This window comes from Rutidosis leptorrhynchoides, chromosome 4 (genome assembly GCF_046630445.1).
Source record: "Rutidosis leptorrhynchoides isolate AG116_Rl617_1_P2 chromosome 4, CSIRO_AGI_Rlap_v1, whole genome shotgun sequence".
NCBI lineage: Eukaryota > Viridiplantae > Streptophyta > Magnoliopsida > Asterales > Asteraceae > Rutidosis > Rutidosis leptorrhynchoides.
This window is the reverse complement of record NC_092336.1, coordinates 63265645-63290909: the sequence shown is the minus strand read 5'-3', so window position 1 is coordinate 63290909 and position 25265 is coordinate 63265645. Positions and strand designations below refer to the sequence as shown.

The following is a 25265-nucleotide window of genomic DNA, read 5'->3' as shown; positions in this document are numbered from 1 at the left end:
GAATTTCGACTTACACCCTTACAATATTCGCTAACATACCCTTATTATTAGAATTATAATTAAAATTAAAATATAAATTATAAATATAAATATAAATTTTACGTATGAGGAGAAGAAGAAAAAGATTATGATTTGCGATCAGAATTCGGTTGGCTTTATAGGCAGTTTTTCATTTTGGGGCTCCGCGACTCGCGGCCAATTTTGCTTTCAAACTCCGCGAGTAGCGGAGTTTACTTTTACAGCTCAGAGGAGTTTGGCTCTTTGTTTACCGACGGTTTAAATATAAATATAATATATTAAATAATTATAAGAATTATTTAAATATTATATTATATTTATGTGCATAGTTAACTTGTAATTTTTAGTCCGTTGCGTCGAGCGTTGAGAGTTGACTCATGTCCCGGTTCCGGATTTTCGAACGTCCTTGCGTACAATTTAATATCTTGTACTTTGCGTTTTGAATCTTGTACTTTTGTAATTTCGAGACGTTTCTTATCAATAATTGGAACCTCTTTGATTGTCTTTTGTACTTTTGAGCTTTTTGGTCGTTTGCGTCTTCAATTCGTCGAATCTGTCTTTTGTCTTCACCTTTTATTATTTAAACGAATATCACTTGTAAATAGAACAATTGCAACTAAAAGCTTGTCTTTCTTGAGGAATAATGCTATGAAATATATGTTCGTTTTTAGCATTATCATATATGAACGGGTCCTTTCACGCATTTGGTTGCGCGGCGCGCGCTAAAGCGCGTTTCCAGGTCAGAACGTGCACCAACCAACATATGCTTGATTCAGCCCTTTTGCGCGGCGCGCACATGTTTGCGCGGCGCGCGCATGTTTGCGCGGCGCGCTTTACTACACAGAAATAGCTGTTCGACAGTTTTACACCCAAAAGCCAAATTCCCAAACACATTCACTTAGGATATTAATTCGTTTACGACCAATACAATTTAACAAAATCAAAAGATTTCGAGTTTACAAAAAAAAAAAAAAAAAAAAAAAAAAGGTACTATCACCACCAACATTTTCGACCCAAGAGTTTAAATACCAAACAAAAGACGAACATAGTGTTTGGGGTTAAACTACTCAATACCTAGGTCGAAACACAAAAGCCTCCGCTATCATATCAAAAGTGGGAGATTTCTAATCCAAACGAATACCCTTGCCTTTGTCCACGCCGGAGCCTAAAAAGGTAAACAACGAGAGGGTAAGCAAAACGTATAGTGAAAGCAATAATTATACACATACATATATAACCTACTTACTTGAAATCACTTACACAATTACCGCATACACGCTAGCAATCTAATTATCATACCATCGCAAAGTAAAATGCTAAAATCTCCAATACCACAAGCTAGCACAAACAATAGCATATAACCCGCACAATATAATACGCTAGTAATAATTCAACACATAACCATGGTTAACCAATAGCACAAGAGAATGGTACTCGCGTTTTCCATCGGTGTTTACAACAACAGTTAGTGTACAACGACGTATAACACTAACCCCTGAGTGGTATCGAACGCCCGAACTTTAAACTCACCCGTCACGTAAAATGTGGTATCGAACGCCCGAACTTTAAACCCACACTTCACGCCCCCCACACACATGATGATATGGTATCGAACGCCCAAACTTTAACCCATATCACATGTCAACACGATGTGGTATCATACGCTCGAACTTAAACCCCACATCGCATTTCGCACAAGTAAATACATTACATACACACATGCATAATTATTCTGCTCACCTTAAAGCCTTTGGTGAACGGTAACCAAGCTCGCAACCTTCAATGTAACGTGCCTATTACATAATGCACATAATCAATCATACAATCAAGTTGGTCATCCAACTCACTCACCATCCTAGTGTCATTTTGACCCCTAGTGCAAATATGACCCATTTGCACCATTAACCCTCACACTAGGTCGAGGCTACACCAAATCACTAACATCAATTGATTATGGTCTTAATACACTTATTAACACAAGGTTAGTGCATTTTCATTCTCATAAGGCAACTTAGGTCACCCAATACTCATTTGACCCATTTCGAGGTCAACACACCCATTTGGGTCATCCACAAACCCAAATAGTACCCATTCACTTAACCAAAGTGTGCTAGTGATTTACTAACCATTTAAGACCCAAAAACACAATTATCACTTCAAAACCCTAGGTTAGTCACCCTTGGGTTCTCATGACCCAATCTTACCCCAAAAGCCCCAAATCATCAACAAATGGGTTTTATATACATTACTAACCCAAACCCTAACCCTCAAACAAATCAAAGTAAAGAAAATCAGGGTTAGAACATACCACCACAATCAAAACGTAGCTAGTAACGAGGTGAACAACTTTAGAACCCGCACTTTGACCCGAATCAAGCTTCTTCCTCCTTGGTTTGAGCTTTCTCACACAAGAAACCCCTTTCTCTCTCTAAAATTGAAGTGGAAAGGACAAGGTAGGTGAAAGTGAAGTAAATGGCACTCTAGATCTGATCTCGTGGCTTTAAATTCGTCCAATAAGTGAAAATACCAAAATACCCCTTTAAAATAAGAGGAAAAAACGACGTGGGCTGCTGCAGCATCTGCGCGCCGCGCAGACAGATGCGCGCCGCGCATTCCTTCAGTCACGAATTCCAGCCAGCATTTGTATATACATTATGTACAAATCAGTTTCGGGTCTTACATAGGAGAAAACCGGGAAACAAGGACGTGAACAAAACAAAGACAACAACCGCATAAACCAAAATGAAAACTAACCAAAACAAAACCTATAAACAAAACATCTCCGAATCCAGCAGCATTCACCGGAAAACCAATGCCGAAAACACAAAGAACCTGCCAAGAATAAATTTAGGTGAGTCTTAACCTACCAAAAAACCGAATGAGCCAAACTTTGATGAAGGACACCAGAAAATAATCATTCAAACCCGTCGCACCACCCTAGACTATGTACTCACCGCCGGAAGAGGTACTACGAAAAAAAGGAGTACACCTAGAAGAAAAGTACGTCGCATGAAAAAAACAGAGCAAGAAAAAGAGAGAATGATACCTTCACATACGAACTAGCGAGGTGACTAACCACCATTCCAACTCCACCATGCGGCTCACCTAGTGCAAAAGCGACCGCCACTTGTGAAACCAACGTCGAAGAACAAAAGTGACGGTCAAAAATCTTGAGAACAAGCAATGAAAAAATTAAGAACTAATTTAAAATATTATTATTGTCAATTTTGATAACTAAACCTAACCGTTTGATGCAATTCTTTTACGAAAATTATGGCTACACGTGACATAATCTTACAGTTACAACGAATTATCTATATATCTAATAGGCAAGACCTTGTAGCACTATTCATAAATAGTAACCAGAGTTATTTTCGCCATTTCACCTTTTTTTTTTCTTTTTTGGTCTCCAACGATAAAATAAGCAACTTTCGTAAAAGAACCAACCCTTCAATGTTACCAAAAGATGTCGAAAAAAATTCTTTTTACAAAAAAATCAACTAACTTTTTTCTTCTTCTTTTCTTCATCAACGATAAAAGATGCAACTTTCATAAAAGGAACAAACCTTCAATGTTACCAAAAGATGTCGAAAAACATTCTTTTTTTACAAAATAGATCAACTAACTTTGAAAAAAAAGCAACTTTCACAAAAGGAACAACCCTTCAATGTTAGATGTCGAAAAAAAAATTTTTTTTTTACAAAATTGATCAAGACTTTTTTTTTTAACTCGCATTCAAAACAGAGCCCCCAGCGCGAAGCGATGGCTCCACAACTAGTTAATTTTAATAAAGAGTAAATTATACTTAATTATCACGTGTTTCAATTAAAAATTACACTAGTCATTTATCTTTTACAAAATACAAGGGAATATAATAGTTACATTCACCTGTTAGTGACTTTAAAATCTCGCGAACAATGATCCAATAATCAATGTGCTTTTTAAGCGAGTCAAAAACGATAAATGTAATTTTCAAAAGATATGAACGATTGATGTACAATGAAAATCACATACGCTGTTGTTTTGCATTATTAATGAAATCAACAAATATTAGAAGATAGTAGGTGTAGTTGAAGATGAAATGAACATATCATGTCGAATCACTAGAAGGTATACTGACGGTAGGCATTTGCCGTCCCTAAATCACTTACTGATATGCTTTATCTCATCTAGCATCACTCTAAGACCCTCTTTCCACCCTACTGGCTTTAGGTAAGGGTCTTAGATCGTATGCTTTCTAAGCATAAATATTACTCATATAGACAATATTTATAATAATCAAGGGCATTTGTTAAATGATATATAGATTAATAAGGGACTATTTATATATTTTTTTAAAGGTATATATGCACAGACAATTGGTATGACTTAATCTTTGATAAGATTTGGTGATAAGTTCATATAATATTTTTTCAATTCATAATAATTCATCAATTATTTTTTAAGTTCTTTTTTTTAGGTTTAAGTTCTTTTTTTTTAGGTAGTTACAGAATTCAGTGAATTTTATATGTTAATTCTTTATAACTAGTTTTATAATGTTCGTGAGTTGCAGGAGTCATTCATTAGTATGATATCACAAGTAAGCTTTCATGATTAGTCATTCATTGTCAATATATATTTTTGATAAATTTATCAATTTGAAGGTGAAAATGTCACCATTCAAATAGGGATGGTTTGAGTTAAGCTTCATGATTAAGGTTCAAAATGAAATGACATTAATTGTACGAATAATAATTACTTTCGAATGTATATGTTTTTTAAAATTAGAGATTACACTTTGAGGTCACTAAATATATAATTTTGTGTGTAGATCATCCATATTTGAAAATGTTTTTGTACACCATCCAAACTTGTATTTTGTTTCATACATACCAAATCAGGCTAGAAAATCATCATAATGTATGCATATACATTTCTTCAAATGGAGTTTTATGCGATTTTGGCATAGATTAATCAACATACGAATTAAGTGGTTTACAAAATCGTTTTCAAATATAAGTGACCTATAAACAAAAATCAATAATCATGGGTGGCCTCCCAACGTATATTCCAGTTAAATTAAGATTATTATTATTTGAATTCCAATAGAACAGGGATACTTCACGTCTTCAAGCGGTTGTTTAAGTTCGAAACCCATAGGTATCTAGTCACGGATCCAATTAAGAAGAGCGATCAAAATTCATGATGCCTCAACCGGTTAACTTGGACGGAAACAATGTACCAAATCAATGATCAATATACCAAATACATTGAGATCTTTATACAGTAAGAATTTTTACTCTATCAAAATTAAGAAAAACAAATATAACTAAACACGTTCAAATCCCAGATATTAAACCACACAAGATATGCCATAATTTGCAGCATTTTGCGCTAATCCCAGATTTAAATTCATACAGGTGCCCTTCTGCCACGGTAGCGATCAAGAAACTGTCCAGATAAACAAGCAAGTAAACTTTAATTGAAGCTGACAAATCAAAACGACAAAATATAATAGGATTAACAAAAAAATCCATTCAAGGATTTAACAATCTAAGACAACATTATGTTTGTGACTTCAACCAATTTTAATCCTACAGCATGCAAAAGAATCACACAGTGAAGTAAAAAGGTAAGTCATAAATCACGACTATATCTTTATACTCCGTAATATTTAGGTTCACCAAGAAAAAACCCGGAAGTCATAGGCAACCAGTCCAACAATATAATTTTGGTTACGAACCACTCACTAAATAAAGCACCTTCGTAAAATTTCAAAGTTGAAGTTTATTCAATAGATTAACCTAATATGGCTTTTGCATTAACATTTAATACTTGAATCACATTAAAGTTATAGCCCAAAATGGACACCAAGAGAAGTTAAAAAAAGAATCACTTATAAGTCATATCGAAGAATCCAAATATTTCGCTTGACACTGTAACATATGTAAAATCGGAGTCCAAAGTTGGAATACATAGAGAGAATTTGTAATTTAATAAAAGTACCATAGAGCGAAATTGTAATTTATTTTCCTGCAAACATGCTCAATGACAAGGGAGAGAGGAACATACCGATCTAATGAAAGGCTGTTGGAACACCCAACCAATGATGGGTATCTTCTGCACAAAAACTGATAGTGTGGGCCAGAAACCACTGCAAATTATACATCGTAAGTAACCAACTGTAACTCATATATCAGTAAAAGTAGACGTGGCAATTCAACCCATCGACTTAAAAATGCAGCAGTCTGGGTTATGTTTGATCCCTAACAGGTCAAACAAGGGAAAAACATATCACCTAGGTCAAACTCAATCGGGTAAAATTTGACAAAATTGTATTATTGACGCTTACAACCTCCAAAATCTCTTTTTTTCAAACACTAGATTATATATTGTTACGACATAGTTTTGGTATTCAAATTTAATGCATTATATTTATACCTAATATAGTTATAAAAATGGACATCAAGTGTTTTGACTTGAATCCGTTTCTACTCGTGTGACCCAACCTACCTATTTTGTCACGACTAAGATGACATCATTGTTTCATGATAATAAGAATTAACAAACCTGAATAGTATAATGAATCCGTAAGTCTCTGCAGCCATTCCTATAACGGGCCATCCAATGATAACAAAGAAGAAGCCGATACCAAAAGAAATTGTGCCCTGCGCAAATCAAGCAAAAATAAATGACAGCGAAAATACAAATATATAACCAGAAGTCAGGTAAAATAAAAGCATTAGAAACCTTAAGATTGTTGCGTTTCATGAAGAATAACAAAGAGGACTTCACACCAATGGTCATTATAACTCCCGATATGAACAGGATCTGATTCATTGCAACACAATATTTAATGCTTACATTAATCATCGTAAACTCAACCTTGAGAGTAAAAATTTATGAAAGCAGCATATATAATATAAAATAAAACACAAAATAAATATGTGAGTGCTTAAAGACACCAACATTTCCGATGGCAAGTAATCCCTTGTCGAAGAAGAACATGATTCCCAGAAACGAGAAAAATACACCGAATCCAGTCAGTCCCAGCCCGATCTCTGTTCCATCAAATAACAAATTGTTTAACAGAACAACTTTAGGAAAAGAAAATTCATACAACGGATACAGGCAAATCCACCATAAAACACTCTATATGTATAATGCAATTAACTTTAGTTGACTAATCCTTAGAAGAACATATTTCTCAAAAGAGCAGAACAGATTTGCTAAATTTTTCGTGCCAAAACAAATTCCACTAACCATCAAAACTTATTTTATATACTACTCTTAATCTTGAATTCAACATCCTTCCAAATAATTACTTTTGTGCTTACAGCTATATTCAGCTTGTGCTAATCAAAACTTTTTCACTAGGTAGATAACCACTAAAAATGTGGTTTCCTGTCAACAGGTAAGTTATCTACTTGGTTTTCGAATGAGCAAAGCAAAAACATCATAACTACGCTTCCAACAATTGACAAACAAGTTAAGAAATTAATCTGTACGAGTTGAATGCACACGTAAATATGCCAATAAGCCATCCCTATGACAACAAAGTTATAACAATCATCCTAATCAAAAACATATGTGATATGTGATATAAATACTATACACATAAACACATCATGTCTAAAATGCTACTCCATGTATACATCATATTATTAAGCAACAAATCAACAATAAAGATAGATATATAATAAAAATAGAGCATGTAAAAAACTCACTTTTCCAGTCGTCCATCTCGAATCCAACCATTTTGCCTATTCAGATACAATCCTTCAATTGCCGAACCAAATCAGATCACCTTCAGGTTTCAGTAAGCTGTTTCACAATCAAAACAAATCGAATTACAATCAATTAGACACAAACTAACAAAATTACAATATATAAAAACCTAAAACCATATCGAATATAAGTCGATGCAAATCCAGGTTTCGATAACGATAAATTCGGATCTGAAAACACTCGGTTTACATAACTCGGATCAGAAATCAAATAATTGAATCAAATTAAACATAAAAGTTACCGATTATTGAACAATTCGACAACGATTCCGAGATCAGATCTTTGAGATGATGTGAAATAAGCTTGTGAGTATAGAATGTAAGAAGAACCTGTGAAGGTATAGAGCGTGAATTGTGGGATTAAGGTTTAACAGAGCGATGGATATAACTATAGCTATGGCGGGATAGTGCGTGTTTCGGTTGTGTGAAATTTGGGAGTTTTATTATGGTTGAGTTTCATAGTTCTTACTAGTGAAGGAATTGATTGTAATTAGTCTGATGATGTGTTGTTTTTCAATTAAGGTGTAATTGCAATTTCAGTCCCTGTAGCTTTCATTTTTATTTTAAGAAATAGCATTAGTAAATGGTGATTGGGTGTGCAGGAGTGTTCATCCGTTTGGTTAAAACCGTTTAAATCGAATTTCAAATCGAAACCAAATTGAAAAAATCTAAACCAAATTCGTAAAATAGTTTTCGGATCGAGCAAAACCTAAAACCGAATTAAAATTTTATTTTCGGTTCGGTTTTTGGTTTTGAAATTCCAAATTTGGTTAACCGAAAACCAAATATATAACCGAATTCGATTTAGACATTATGTAAATAAATGTATTAAGTGATTAATATTATTGTATACATGTCATAAATATGTGATTCGAGTAGATATTTACTTTTTCAAGTCAGTATATTTACTCGGATTTGAAATTGTATTTAAATTATTAATTCATATTTTTTGTAATTTCTTTCACTCCACATTCTTATATATGTAGCCAATTCAAATCGACTTTCTCTTGGTTATTGATTTTGTTTATTTTCTTGATATAATATTTATTGTATTATGATAGTTTATAAGCTTAGTATATTTTGTAAATTTGTATATATACGTTCAATTATATATATTAGTTTAGTATGATATATTACAAAGTTAATACGATAATGATTGTTCATCTCGTAGGGAAAAAGTAAAATATTGATTTTCAAAGTTAAATTCGGTTTTAACCGAAACCAAACCGAATTCAAATTCGGTTTGGTTTCGGTTTCGGTTTTGATATTTGAATTCGGGTTTTGGTTTGATTTCGGTTTTGATTATAAATGTTTGAAAACCGAATAATCCAAAAAACCGAAAACCAAACCGATGAACACCCCTACACTGTGCATGGTTCGGGTAGAACCGAAATAAACTAAGAATTGAGGATGAATCGCTCCAAAATCAAAATACTAAGTTATTAGGTTCGGTTCTTGATCCATAGTGAAGCGACCCGTCCTAATCCATCTGGACGAATACATTACATTTGGTTACATCGCGAGGTACTTGACCTCTATATGATACATTTTACAAACATTGCATTCGTTTTTAAAAGACAAACTTTCATTACATCGAAAGTTGACAGTATGCATACCATTTCATAATATATCCAACTATAATTGACTTAATAATGATCTTGATGAACTCAATGACTCGAATGCAACGTCTTTAAAATATGCCATGAATGACTCCAAGTAATATCTCTAATATGATCAAATGCACAGCGGAAGATTTCTTTCAAACCTGAGAATAAACATGCTTTCAAGTGTCAACCAAAAGGTTGGTGAGTTCATTAGTTTATCATAACAATCATTTCCATTAATTTAATAGACCACAAGATTTTCATTTCATTTTTCGTAAACATCATCTCATATCAGGCATTTCGCAAACTGCATAGAGATAAAAATCATTCATATGGTGAACGCTTGATAACCGAACTAACAGGATGCATATAGAATATCCCCATCATTCCGGGACTCTCATCGGACATGATAATCGAAGTACTAAAGCATTCGTAACCCGAATGGGACGTGTCAAGGTCCATAGATCTATCTTTAGGATTCGTGTCAATTAGGGGCCATTTCCCTAATTCTTAGGCTACCAAGCTAAAAAGGGGCATATTCGATTTCGATAATCCAACCATAGAATGTAGTTTCGATTACTTGTGTCTATTTCGTAAAACATTTATAAAAGGAGCGCATGTATTCTCAGTCCCAAAAATATATATTGCAAAAGCATTTAAAAATGGAGCAAATGAAACTCACCATACTGTATTTTGTAGTAAAAATACATATGACAATATTGAACAAATGTAGGGTTGGCCTCGGATTCACGAACCTATATCATTTATATATATATTAACATATATAATGGTAATCGAACAACTTTATGTATTATTAGTGAATTAATTGTTATTTTAATTATGTGTTTCATTAATAACTTAATTAATTATATTTAATATATAATTTAAATGTAATATTAATGTAATTATAGTATATGTAATAAGTATATTTTTGTACACAAAGTATATATTTATTATAGTAAAATAATAATAATAATAATAGTTATAAAAATGATACCTTTAATAAAAATTTATAGTTTTTAATAAAAATGATACTTTTAGTAATAAAAATGATAATTTCATTAGTAATAACAATAACAATAATAATAATAATAATAATAATAATAATAATAATAATAATAATAATAATAATAATATTATTATTATTATTATTATTATTATTATTATTATTATTATTATTATTAATAAGTGTGATAATAATAATAATAATAATAATAATAATAATAATAATAATAATAATAATAATAACGATACTTTTAATAATAATAATAATAATAACAATAATAATAATAATAATAATAATAATAATAATAATAATGATAAGTTTGATAAAAAAGATAATTTTAAATATAACGATAATTTTAATCATAGTGATAACTTTAAAGAAAAAAAATTGATAGTTTTTAAACAAAAGTATACTTTTAATAATAATGATAACTCATTTAATCAAGACTTAATTATAATTATATTCATAAATATATCTATATATATCTTATGTATAATCATGCATATAATTATTCTTTTCGATTGTAATTACCTTAACTATGATCATAACCATAATCATTTTTCTTAATATTTCTTAATATAAACTATATCTATTTTTATTATTTTTTTTATCATAAACATAATATTAATTATTAGTAATAATAATAAATAATAATAATAATTAATAATAACAATAATAATAAAGATTATAATAATAATACTACCTCAAGAGACTAGGTTTTTAAAATAAAAACACCGCTGCCCGGGCTCGAACCCGAGACCTCTCACTTAACACCAACACTCACAACCTTTGAACTGCTCATAAATTCTGGTATAACCTCGCACGTCTAATTATTTAACATGTACGAATCGTTTACCTTCTTCCTCATTCCATAGCATCATCTTCATCTTCACTCATCATCAATTTATATCATTAACAGCGTATTCTCCTCATTCTATTTTGCCCAACCGAAAACCATCTAGTTCTTGGCCCAAAATACAATAGGAACACGGCCCAATAGGCCTAGGCTTTCATAACAGCCCAGACCGGTTCTATTGTTAGGAAAAAATGTTGCTGTCACCTGGTTTCGAACAGAGGACCTCTCGGTTACACCCAAACACTTTAAACCGTTCCTCTACCAATTCATTTCTGTTTTAAATCATAACTTAAATCTATTAAACCATTATCTGTTTTTCATCTTTTTCTTGTCACATTAATCATCAGGTATTCATCACAGACCCATCGACACTCTATCATCTATCCTCGATGTATTATCATTATACAGATTACCATCATCATAAGATCATCATCATAAACCTAACCATGTAATATTATTATATTACCGTTATTTATTTATCAGGTTATCATCATTGACCCATCACCTAACATCATACATAATTACTATCCTAATCTTGATTATCATCACTTATCATCATCTCTTTGCTCGTTTATCATCATCGTGATCTCTTTATCCTTCATGATCATCACCGTAGGTTTCATCATCATTATCACTTTCACTATTCCTCTTCTTCTTCATGTCATCATCATTATCTTTGCGACATCACACCATCATCATCGTTATCCATCATCACAGCCTTCATCATAATCGTTATCATCATCATCAATCAACATTACACATCATCATCGATATCACTATACCGTTTAGCCGGGTGGTCTATGGTGACGGTTTGGATTCAAATAATAAAATAAAAAAAATAAAAAACGTAGCAGCCTTTGTTCGACAGTAAACACAAATAGTAGCAGCAAGAACACTTGATAACTTGGGTGTTAGTGTTTGATCGTGAAACAGAAAGAAAAATATAGAAAGATGGTGCGATGGTGGGGGTTTGGTGGACTCACGGTGGTGGCCGGCAGTAATGTCCGGTGGTTGTGGGTGGCGTGTGGTGGTGTCTGAAGGAAGGTGAAGATTCAAGGTTGAGATGGATATGTATACGTCGATATATCTATATGCTTATGATCTTTACATATATATATAAAGAATTTATATTTATGTAATATAATAATGTTTATAATAGTATTAAATTTAAAACATGTTAATTTAAGAAAAACAGTAAAGCAGCCGGGGACTAATCCACCGACAGTTTCTACGGGTACTATATCGTATCCATTGCTAAACAGTTGAAGTATAAAAGTGTTTATAAAAATCTCAAAATTTTAAATTAAGACCATTTATTTATTCTGGCCATTACCTGTTTGAAACCTGATCAAAAAGATTCGATAATTATTTATTTTCTGTTATAATTTATATGTACAGAGTACAAAAACTTCGATTGAAAAGGTAAAAAAAAATATTTATCAAAACTATTATCTTTTTAATCAAATTTTGGAACAACTTTTATTTTAAAACTTCATATATATATATATATATATATATATATATATATATATATATATAACCTATTTTAAAAATAATTAAACGTCAACCGAAAATTACAGACATTTACCATTTAAGCTCAAAATTAATTATATTTAATATACACTATGTATATATATATATAAACAGTTTTCAATAACAAAATTTACTGCGCAAATAAATATATATTAAATAATTAAATTTAATATAACAATATATATATACAATAAATATACATATAAAATAATAGTTTTTATTACAATGTATTTTATTGTACATATTTATAACAATAAATGTATATAATAGTTTATTAATGTTAATGTTATTATTATATATATATATATATATATATATATATATATATATATATATATATATACATATATTTATATATACACGTATTTATATATATCCACATATTTACAAGCAATGGTTCGTGAATCATCGGGGACAGTCGAAGGTCACATGAATATCTGAAAATAGTTCAAACTTGTAGAGGGGGGTGAATACAATTTCTTTTAAGATAACTTAACAGTTAAACTCGATTAGTATTCAAACATGCAAATAAATAGAGTCACAGGTAATTTTCAACAGTTATTCTTTATTGATTGAATCACAAAGAATTACAACTATCCTTGGCGGAATGATAGTTGGTTGATACAGATTACCTAGATTATAGCTAAAAGGTAAACTAACAGCTATCACACGTTTTGACTCTAAAAAAATAAGCCCACACCACTAGTTGTTACAATAGTGGATACAATAATTTATAGTAGTCCTATTAACCGTGTAATGGTTCTATTGTCCACTGGTACATAGGATGTCTGTACTTGTGGAGACAACTATATCAGAGAGCATTCTCTCTTCTTTCCTCTTTGGTAGCTATTTGCAGGAACACCCCAATTCGGTTTGGCACCACTATTTGATTAAATAAATAGAATGTTGTGTTCCCTAGGTGATGACAAAGTATAACCCATGTCTGCACATGCGTTAACCTTCTGCATTCCCACGTGGTCTTGTAAGGTCACTTGTCAGCTGCTGACGCGTGTCCTTTTCTGTTCAACTTTGTCTTTGACTTCTGTTGAATAGTACCATTGATGTAGACCACTCGGGAAATGACTATGCTTATAATGGAGCATAGCTGTCTTGTGTAGTGAGCTGCATTCCAGCTGTGCTGGTTCTTCATTGCTGAGCCACTTCATGTTCTTGATTTGCTGAGTACACATCCTGTGCTGATTGAAGAACACTGTCTACCTTGTGCTGGTAGACTGGGTAGCAAACTAAACACTCGACACAGCAATATCTGCTGTCTATACATGAATAAACTTGTGCTGACTGCACATAACACTTTAGTGCAAATAAATTACAGTTTTGTCATAATTAAATCCTTAATTATTTTGGGGACTCAACAATCTCCCCCTATTTGATGATGACAAAACCTATGACATGTAGAGAAAACACTAAAGTCAGCACGGAGGGACCTAATGAAAATAGGCAGTAAATTTGTCCCTTTTTAAGTTTGTTTTGGGATCTTTTGCTGAGTTATCCATATCTTATAATTTGATATGATTTGGAAGATAAACTCATTTCACTTTCATTACAACATAATATGTACAGTAATTACAACAACAGCAGAATGAAAAGTGAATTAAACAAAAGATACAATTTGAGCACATAGGAGACTATCTATCTTTATCTTTTTCTCGTTCTTCTTCAGATAGCTCCTCTTGTTTGATTCTCCAGGCTTTAGGGAACAGATAAGGTACATCAGCAGGGTCAAATACAGGGATATGGGGAGGTAGAATGATGGGGCCTTTTCCGGTTGGTCCTTCACCAGTGGATTGCTTTCCTTTAGGTTTTTAAGAGAGGACTTCATCTACATTCACCACTGGTGCATTCCCAAACCTTGTTGCTTTCTTGAAGAGCTGTTAGAGTTCAGATTTAAGTGTATTTTTTATAGCACTTTCACCTTTACCAATGAAATACTCCAAGATCTCCATCCATTCACTAAATCCAAGGGATCTTAACTCATCATAGTTTATTCTTTCTTGAACTTTATTCTCCCTTACAACATTGAACGCTCTTTTTGACCCTCTGTTTACTTTGATGATCCTGCTGGGATTGGATCTTCTATCCATCACATCACCATACCTACTCCTATAATAATGATCAGGAAATTCACTGGTACAAACAGATTCTATAGGAGCAGTAGTAGGTGCTTTCTCAGCAGCTTCCATCTTATCAAATGCCTTATCCTGTTCTTTGACAATCTCTTTGGCTAATTCTAGGGACTCAGCCTCTTGCTTTCTATCAGCAGTCAATTTATCTTCTATATCCTGGAGCCTTACCCTCTCAGCAAGTTCAGCATCAGCAGCCTCCCTTCTTTGAATTTCAGCTTGTAGACCCAACAAATAATCGTCGACAGTGATTTTTAGGGATTTTGTTGTTTCAATCATCTTTCTACCCTCTTCAGTTCTCAGGGCAGCACGATACTCCCTTAGATCCATACCCAGCTGGTGAGCCTCTTGAAACTGAGCTTTCTCCTCATCAGTAGAGAGCCTTTGACCACTGTTGTTTAAGTATACACCAATTTCAATGCCATAAGTCAAGGCAGTGATGTAGAGTGGCTGATCAAGGGGATGATGCAACAATCTAACTTGGCGTATCCTTTCATTGATAGCAGCTTTTCTTTGCTCAAGCAATTCCTGTACAGTGATCTCCAGCCGGTAAGCATCTCTTTCATCTGGATTCATTTTAAATAAGTCTGGCTCACCACGAGTAACTGAATCATCTTCCCAAGTTCTGTGTTTACCATGACGTTTTGGGGAAGATGGAGGATACATGATTGATTCACCTATGCCAGATGAACTCACTGGAAACTGATTGACACGATTATCCTTTGTTCTGTTAAAATAAGTGAGGGTCTGGGGAGAGATAGGTGATTGAACAAATAAATGATCTCCACTACCCCAGATTGTAAAGTCAGCAGGATTAACCTTATCATCATCTTGATTAGCACCCAGCTCAACCACCTTGGATGGGTCTTCAATACTTGTAACACCCAGCAGCACACTTCTGGCTGGGTCTTCATTCACAGCACTCCTTGCTGTGTCTTCAGTACCAGCTGACTGATTAGTATCAGCTGGTACAACCACCTCAGTATCTTCATCAACTGCCTCAAATAAGGGTCCTTCCCTTAGGGGCTGATTGTCCCTAGAAGCAGATTTTACCCTTTGTTTATCTATGGGCATGGGTTCAGCTGATGGTTCTTGTGTTGATACTGGCTCAAGTGGAGGCAGGTACGGAACGATAGCAAGATGCTCCCCCTGAATATCATCATCAACAAGATTGATTGTTTCTGCTGGCTTATGTTGTATAGCTGGCTGTGCAGAAGATGTTGGGCGAGAAGATGAGCTGGTTTCTAGCATAGCATCTAACCACTTCATAAAAATGTCAGCTCTAACTCCTCCCCCTGTGTGATGTCCGCGACTAATCCTCCCGGACGGAATCTTCAACAGTTGGTCCCATCGCGATGATCGACTCCAAGTAATGTCCTTAATATGAGCTAATGCACAGCGGAAGACTTTTTTCGTACCTGAGAATAACATGCTTTAAAAAGTCAACATAAAGTTGGTGAGATATATAGGTTTGATGCTAGCAGCGTTATAACTATGGACCACAAGATTTCCATTTATAAAAATATAATACACTCGCAAGTGTATAAAATCATTCTGCTTATGTTGAGGCCTCAGTAACCAACCTTAACAATAATATAATAAGTCATCTTCACAAAGATGGATATGTACACTCGCAAGTGTATAAATAATCCTCGAAGTACTAAACATCCGCCCACTAGTTCTTATGTCTAGTGCAGCCTACTGGATGGGGGTGTTAAACCCGATAGATCTATCTTTAGGATTCGCGCCTACCAGTTCATAAACCAATAGTTAAAGTTACCAAGCTAGGGGATTTTTGATTCAAACCCATGGAGAACGTAATTTTAGTCACTTGTGTCCATAACGTAAATCATTTATAAAAATAGCGCATGTATTCTCAGCCCAAAAATATTTAAAGTTTAAAAGGGACTATATACTCACCATACTGTATTTTGTAGTAAAAATACATATAACATCATTGAACAAGTGTAGGGTTGGCCTCGGATTCACGAACCTATTTCAGTAGTAAATATATTAAAACACATAATGAGCATATAATGGCTTTCGATCCAGTTTATATATATATTAATTATAGATGTATTACTTGTTAAAAACATTAATGTATTTATTATTTCTAATACAATATATATATGTTTATATATATATATATATATATATATATATATATATATATATATATATATATATATATATATATATATATACGTTATTTTATATTAAAATAGTGAGTTAGGTATACTTATGATATATGTAAAAATTATATTATTATTATTATTATTATTATTTTTATATAATTATCTTTAGTTTGTCCAATAATAATTATGAATATACTAAAAATTAGGTTTAATAACTGAGATTGATAATAATAATTTTGATAATAACCTAATCATTTTCTTTGTAATAATAATAATAATAATAATAATAATAATAATAATAATAATAATAATAATAATAATAATAATAATAATAATAATAATAATAGAAAAACTACCTCAAATGAAATGAGTTTCAGAAAAAAAATAGTAGATGAGGCCTAGACTAGAACCCATGACCACTTGGTATGCAACATAACTCTCTAGCCATCCATCTATTTCTCTTTATCTGATTAGTTCACCATTTAAATGTATATAACTCGAATGGATCAGCTCTGTTCGGCCCAACAGAAAATCTAAACAGGCCTATCGGCCCAACAGGAATCTTGGCCACACAAAATCAATAAGACTCGGCCCAAAAGTATTAAATTACGATGGCTCAACCTTTAATCCAACTACCGAAACCATTGAAGCTATTATTGATACATATATTCTGATCAATACTCAAACGACAAAAGGAAAAAAATAATTTCGTTGAAAGTAATCAGGAAGGAAAAGTCAGTAGTAGTCCCCATCCACAAAAAAAATCATATACGTAATAAGGCCAACAGCCTTTTATCGATTAAAAGGGATAAAAAGGAAACGTTTGTGGGGTTCTTTGGATATCGACAGCAATTGGAACGTGGGACAAATCAATGAAAACTTTCGGTGCCCTTTCACCATCACCATTACTTTTATCATGATATAGCATTCATTCCACCGAGTTGTTTACTCTCATTCTTTGAATTGTATCAATGTATTTATTCATCTATTCTCATCGAAATATCATCACTAGCATCCACATAAAATCATAATTATTATAATTATCGTTTTCTTGTATAAATCGTTCGTGGAATCTCTTCATCATCAATTCCTTTAATCATCATTACTAATGTTTTGAGTTGTTTATCAACCGGTCAGCAGGTAGAAGGCAGGAGCAGTAGCAGTAGGTAGTGACGATGATTTTGATGATGGTTGTACATGGCGTATTGTTAGGAGGTGGAAGAAGATGGTTGTGAATCGGTTCACAACAGAAACAAATCAGAAGTAATAAAGAGAAGAGGGAGAGAGAGGTTGCTGTAATGGTTATATGTGGCGATGGTGGTTTGTATGAGTTTACATAAGAGAGTGGTCGAATATGGTGTTCGGATTGGTGGTGGTTGTCTACGGTTGGGTTAGAGAGAGGGTGAATGAGAGTGGTGTGTATCAAGATGGTTTCGATTGATCGTTTGGTTGTTGTGTTTTGAAGGTTACGATGGTTGTTTGATTGTGGTTGTAGAATCATGGTTTAGAGGTGGGTTTCGAATTATGAAGCAATAACAGAGATGTTTTGAGCTTTGACTCCAAATTTCCGGTTTTCCTTTCGGTTTAACTCAGACGAATTCAGATATATTTGATACCCGTGAATGATAATTGAAATGTTGGTTTGTTTTATAATGAATTCCAATCGACAACCATATTCGATACAAAAGGAAAATAACAAAATCGTTCTAATCAGATAGAGATAGATATGTGTTCTTTCTTATTATTTATTTCACTTTAATAATACAGTAAATATAAATATCAGAAATATATCTGATTGGGATCCGTTTAAAAAAAACACGCCTATATTTACATATACACTATATTTTAATTATTTGATAGTTATTGTCAAAATGGCATAAAAATACTAATAATAATTATATTTATAATATAAATACTGATTATAACAGTACTAAGTATTATTAATATCAATAATAAATAACAATACGAATAATGAAATTGATAATGATAATATTAATTATGATAATATTAATATTTTATCCCATTTATAATAATAATGATAACTATAATGATTTTTAATAATATTGATAATAAAAATTTTGAAATTAGTGATAATAATTATGATAATATCTAAATCATAATTTTGTTACTAAGTATAATAATAATGATATTAATGATGATAACAATAATAAATTTTTTTTTACCAATAAAATTATTATTATAATATATAATATTTATATACACATAGAGGTTCGTGAATCGTCAAGCAAGGTCAAAGGGTAACTAATCATCCAAATATAGATTTCAGACTTTTCTAGACTCAATAATACAAATTTTGCTTATCGTGTCGGAAACATAAAGAGATTAGGGTTTAAATTTGGTCGGAAATTTCCGGGTCGTTACAGTACCCACCCGTTAAAAAAAATTTCGTCCTCGAAATTTGGTAGAGGTTGTCGTGGATAACAACAGGAATGTTTCCATGACGAATATGATGTAATAATGGAGTTTTATCATTGTTGAAAGATGTAGATAAAATGATTCGATCATGTGAAACGTACGAGTGAAGCTAACACAAAAGAGTGAAATGAGTAAATATGGAATTGTTTTAACCGATGACGTGATTAGGATTGATTTCCGGAATTTATGGGATTTAAAGAAAATCTTATGTAATAAGATTTGGTTCTTCGGCGATTTAGGAAACAGGATCTTCTTTGATTTAATGCGGCAAATCTGTTTCGATTTCTTTGTCGAATATTTCCCTTATAAAACTACCCCCTTCGTTCCCTTATTTCCATATCCCACATCTTCTACTCTTTCTCCTATTTGATGCGATTTATACTCTAGTTTCTATTTTGGAGCTTCATTCTTTCATTTCCTCTTCCCGTCCTCAAGCCAAGCGAGCAATGGTTCGGAATTCGTAGGTATAAGATTTGGAATGAACATGGCTAATGTTCTCAGAAAGAAATGGTAATGGTGCAAATTTTGATTTGTCAAATTACCAGAATATCCAGGAAAATAGAACTATCAAGATGATTTGTTCTTAATACGTTTCGGAATTGGATAGAATGTAAAAGCCGTGTAACATGGCACATGATGATGGTACTGTGAATCATCATGCTTCATTAGAAACTTAACATGTATTACTGTAATATAATGAAGTTGATCAAGTTCCATTATATTATACTAATTCATGCATCAGTTCCCCAACACTGCTTCCTTCATAATTTCGCATAATCCGTTTTTCAATACTAAATTTTTCTATTGAACGTTTCTAACACTCCATTTTATCGTCAAATTTTGGCCATTATGACCATCTACAACATGCTGCTTCGTCAGCATTTTCAAAGTTAATGGATCTGGGTCATCGGTTATCAAACCGAGGTGGTTTCAGGAGAATGATGTTTTTAAATGATTAAACGCTGATGGTAATATGGTGGAATATATAAGGTTCTCCGGTAACGATGAGGAAAGGACAGCGTATATATATCGAGATTATAATAAGACTAGTCTTGCTGAGAAGTCGAAGTTAACTTGTTGGAGCTGTGACAAAAATTAACTTCTTGAAAAGGAATCGTATGGTTGTTTTTGCTAATGAATAATAAGGAATTTGTCGCTGATAGGTTTTAACTATAACTTCGGTTTCGAAAGTTTTTCAGGTGCATAACTGTATGCATAAATCTTTTTCCGTAGACGAGATGCGGCTGGTTCAACTTCTCGATCGAGGTGTTTTCAAGAATCATGAAAGATTTGAACGCGGATTGGATCATCAAGATAAATGAGGTTTAAGATGAAATCAAGTGGCAAACTTGAAGAATTGTTTAGTTTCATATATAATAATCGATATTTTAATTCATTTTAATTGTCCAATATTATTAGTCCACAGTCGATAGTTGTCATAACCCGTCCTTAACCATAAGAACGTGTTAGATAACGTATGATTTCATTGCGAGGTATTGACCTCTATATGCGACATTTTTTTAAAGAAAAACTGCATATATTATACATTACAAACCATGATCCTTATTTTTGATACAAGCTTTGGACAAAATAAAGATGATTATCGTTTAGCGATAATCTTCGACTTACAAACTTTACAAATGATAATAACAACCCGATTTCTAGCATATTTTACAACACAAGTTCTTGGATATGCAGTCTTATTTTTGACACAAATATGTGTACGCAAGATCCTGCTTAGATTCAACATGATGCAGCGGAAGCTTCTAATTATCACCTGAGAATAGACATGTTTAAAACGTCAACATAAAGTTGGTGAGATATAGGTTTAATGCCGGCAGCGATATAAATATAGACCACAAGATTTCATATATAAACATTTTAATAAAAATATTCTAAGTGGTTGAGCACTTGGTAACCATACTTAACATTTATTCACGTCACATATTCCCTTTATTATGAAATCTTACTACACCGTACCAAGTGTAGTCACAAAACGAAGTACTGTGCAACCGTTGAATACTGGTCGTCCAGTCCGGTTGGGGTTGTCAGGCCCGATAGATCTATCAACAGGATTCGCGTTTACAATACCGCTGTAAATATTAGTTACCAAGCTACAGGGAAGTATGCTAATGGTACAACTCAACGTAGAATATATTTTTCAGTTACTTGTGTCCATAACGTAAAACATAAAATACATGTATTCTCATCCCGAAATATTTAGAGTTTAAAAGTGGGACTATATACTCACGTTCGTCTTGAAGATATATATATTTTTGACTTGGTCTTCCGGTTGATATCACGAACCTATCCATATATAATATATCAATACCTTTTCTTTTTAAACAAACATCTCATATATATACTTGTTATACTTTTAATACTTTGAATAATTCCTTAGTCCGTAGTTAGCAGTTCGTTGTTAGTAATTCAATTTTAATGGTTCATTTTTAGATGTTTAATATACCCGCAACGAAATAAATAAAACCCCCTAACGAAATAAATAAAACCCCATCGTATATGTATTGGTCGAGATTAATCTTGACCCACGGTACCGGTGTTGTCAAATGACGTGTTGCGTACATAAAGTACCGGTGTTGTCAAATGACGTGTTGCGTACAAACATGGGATCTTATGATTAATCTTCTCGTGTTGTTTGCGGGTGATCCTGAACCATATAAAATTGAATTATAAGTACATATATATAAAATATCATGTTATCTTAGAAATATGTGATTTTATTTAATTTTTCCCAATTAATCCCGAAGTTAAACAAGTCTTAGATATCCGATCTCGTTTTGGTCATAGTTTCTTCGTTACAACTCCGTTTTCGTTGATTCAACTTGTCACTTCCTTGGATCGAGTCCCTCTTTAAGACTATGAACTGTAAATACCTTAGTTTGTATTCTAAATCACAGGTCATAGGTCAAACTTTAGTGAAACTTATGAAGTTAATCATTTTCCATCATGTAAACAACCTTAAATGATTATTTTTCTAAAAATACTTATACTTTGAGTTAAATCATGAAATTTTTATGTGTTATCATATTCATATTAAAAATCATTTTTCCAGAAAATAAACCTCCAATTCAAAGTTTAAGATGGTTTTTAATTATCCAACCCAAAACAGCCCCCGGTTGCACTCCGACGTCGTAAATTCAGTTTTTAAGGTGTTCTTTGAAAAACCAAGTTATACCTTGTTAAATTTGCATATATTTATGATATATTACAGGTCTTGAAGTATTTTAAAAGTTAAGTTAGAAGGATCTATTTAGTTTGCAAACAAGTTTGAAAACATTCAAACTATGTTCTTGTTGTTAAAATTTTATACCACAAAATAAGATAGCTATATATATATGAATCGAATAAGGTTATGAACATAGATTCTACCTCAAGTTCCTTGGACAAGGTTGCTGTAAAAGAAGAGTAAAAAGCTAGAACCAAAAGGGTGATGGAATTGGATGAAAGATTGGAAGTAAGTTTGTGTTCTTGGAAGGATTTCTTGAAGTGTTTTTGTATGGTTTTCTTATGGTGATTAAGTAAGGTTTTTGAAGCTAAATGATGTGAAAAATGCTTGGAGATGATCAAGTATGAAGTTAAGAGTATTTTGAGAGAGAAATGGAAGTGTAAGTATGAGAAAATGGGGTGAAGAAATGGTGTGCATGCATAAAAACGTTTTTAGGTTATAAAGGAAAAAAAAAGATACCTAGCTTTGTTTTCTTGCTAAATAATTCATGCTACTTGACAAATGGTTGGTTCCACATGTTTCTTAATCATTTAAGGCTGCTAAGGAGCAGATTTTTATTGGTATATACCAATAGTAAATACATCTAGAAGCTGCGTATGATACGGGTACATATACTCTAGGTATACGTATAGAAATCTTTGAGGAAACGGAACGAGGATTCAAATATAGCTATCTTTTGTAAATATACTTATATTGTTTTATGTATGTAAGCCCTTTAAAAGTGATAAAATACATATCTATACGATGCATGTATAAGTAATATAGGTTATAAGTATTTACGTCGAAAAACATTACGTATAGTTATCGTTTTGAAAACTTAAGTTAGTAGTTTTAAAATATACTTATAACTTATTGTTATTAATACAAAATGAGATATTAAAACATTCTTAGATCATGTTAAATATGTATATATACATATATATACACAAACGTATAATTATCATATGTTATATAGTTCGTGATATCATCGGTCAAACTAGACGGTCAAACGTTGTGTAAACTCTTTTCGGAAATATAAATCTCGATAATTTGGATTGCTTATCGTGTTGGTAAGGTTTAATTTATGTAAATATTAATCTTATAAGTATAGAACGATCGAAAAAGTGCGGGTCGTTACAATAGTCCACAGTTAACAGTCCAATAATTCATTTAAATATAATATATATAATATTCGAATTAATTAATACGTATCGTGACCCGTGTACATGTCTCAGACTCGATCACAACTCAAATTATATATATAGATGGGTCGATATGATATGTCAAAACATTGTATACGTGTCCCGATTTTTAGAATGCGTAAATAACAGAATGACGATAAATAAAGTGCGTAAAATAAATAACAGAAATTAAATGACGATAAATAAAATTGCGAGAATGTAAATTGCGAGAATGTAAATTGCGATAAATTAAATGTTAGCCGGGAACAGTTAGCTAGGAACAGTTAGCGTAGATTCCTAACAATATTTCAATTAGTTAATTCGTGTGTTTCTAACAAATTTTTATTTTGTCCAATGTTTTCTTCTTTATGCCACTTGTTGGATTCTGATAGGTCAAAATCCAAATATGAAATTTGAATGAAAATGTTTATTCTGTGGTAAACGGATACGTATATCGGTAGTAAATAATCGTTGAATCAGATTCGAAGAATGTACAGTGTAACTTATTAATGTGAATTCTAAATATTCCTCGGGTACTACCCACCCGTTAAAATATTTTCATCATTAACAGTTTGTACGAAAGAATTTTCAATTACAATCTTTATGAAAATATACTTGCATATATATTTTCTTCAGATGTAATTATGGATTTAATGAGTCAATAAGGTATTAAACTCATTTGATTTATCGTTAATACTGGATTACATGATCTCTAAAACTTTAGAAATTACATAATCATCATGTCGAACGAGGAAAAAATGAGGTAGAATGATACGTAAAGCGAAGATAATCTATGTAAATCGATGTGTAGAACGAAGTTCATACTCGAGGTACAGATGGTGATGTTGAGAGTTACGGCACGGTTATGGTTTAGAGATGATAAGGGTACTGTCGACGTCGATTATGGTGGTACTGATTATGCTGCTGATGCTACTGCTGGTGTTCGTATACTTCGCACCAGGTTCTCCAAAGTCGTCACACGAGCGCGTAGTTTGTTAACTTCTTCTAGTACTACCGGATGATTGACGGTTAAAACGAGCGAATGAATAAGATTCGAGATATGGGATAGTATGTAATCGTGATGAGATACTCAGAAAAAGGGGAGAGAAAATGGTTTCTCGAACAGGTTTGCCGATAAATGCTTTCAGGTTCATCGCCAAACGAGCGGTTTGGTGGATGGAAGGAGTCGTCGATGTGAAATGATTCTCGGATATCAGATGATATTCTAGCTATATAGAATATCCATAACACCAAACTTTCGTAGACTACAAAGGAACCTACGGCATATATCAGACAAGTCTACAGATGCGCTAAGATGCGAATTATCAGATATGTTAAGATTTGAATTCCAGTCTATACACTA

At 32.5% G+C, this 25265-nt stretch overlaps 1 protein-coding gene across 1 annotated transcript; it reads right to left on the bottom strand.

Annotated features, from left to right (window-relative positions):
- Window positions 1–5236: 5236 nt before the first annotated feature.
- LOC139843792 (vesicle transport protein GOT1-like) lies at window positions 5237–7755 on the bottom strand. The gene is made up of 6 exons (XM_071833942.1): window positions 7725–7755; window positions 6967–7058; window positions 6748–6828; window positions 6568–6665; window positions 6070–6151; window positions 5237–5448 (listed from the first exon to the last, which is right to left on the bottom strand). Exons 1-6 carry the CDS (start codon window positions 7753–7755, stop codon window positions 5410–5412), a joined length of 423 nt encoding a protein of 140 aa, XP_071690043.1. The 3' UTR covers window positions 5237–5409.
- Window positions 7756–25265: the final 17510 nt, after the last annotated feature.

Excerpts from the sequence above, each read along its gene's own strand:
- LOC139843792 (XM_071833942.1), bottom strand. The coding sequence starts at position 7,755 with ATGGTTGGATTCGAGATGGACGACTGGAAAA. Across the intron at positions 6,829-6,966 it reads GATTACTTGCCATCGGAAAT|ATCCTGTTCATATCGGGAGT; the intron begins GTTGGTGTCTTT and ends GCAATGAATCAG. Across the intron at positions 6,666-6,747 it reads TGAAACGCAACAATCTTAAG|GGCACAATTTCTTTTGGTAT; the intron begins GTTTCTAATGCT and ends TGATTTGCGCAG.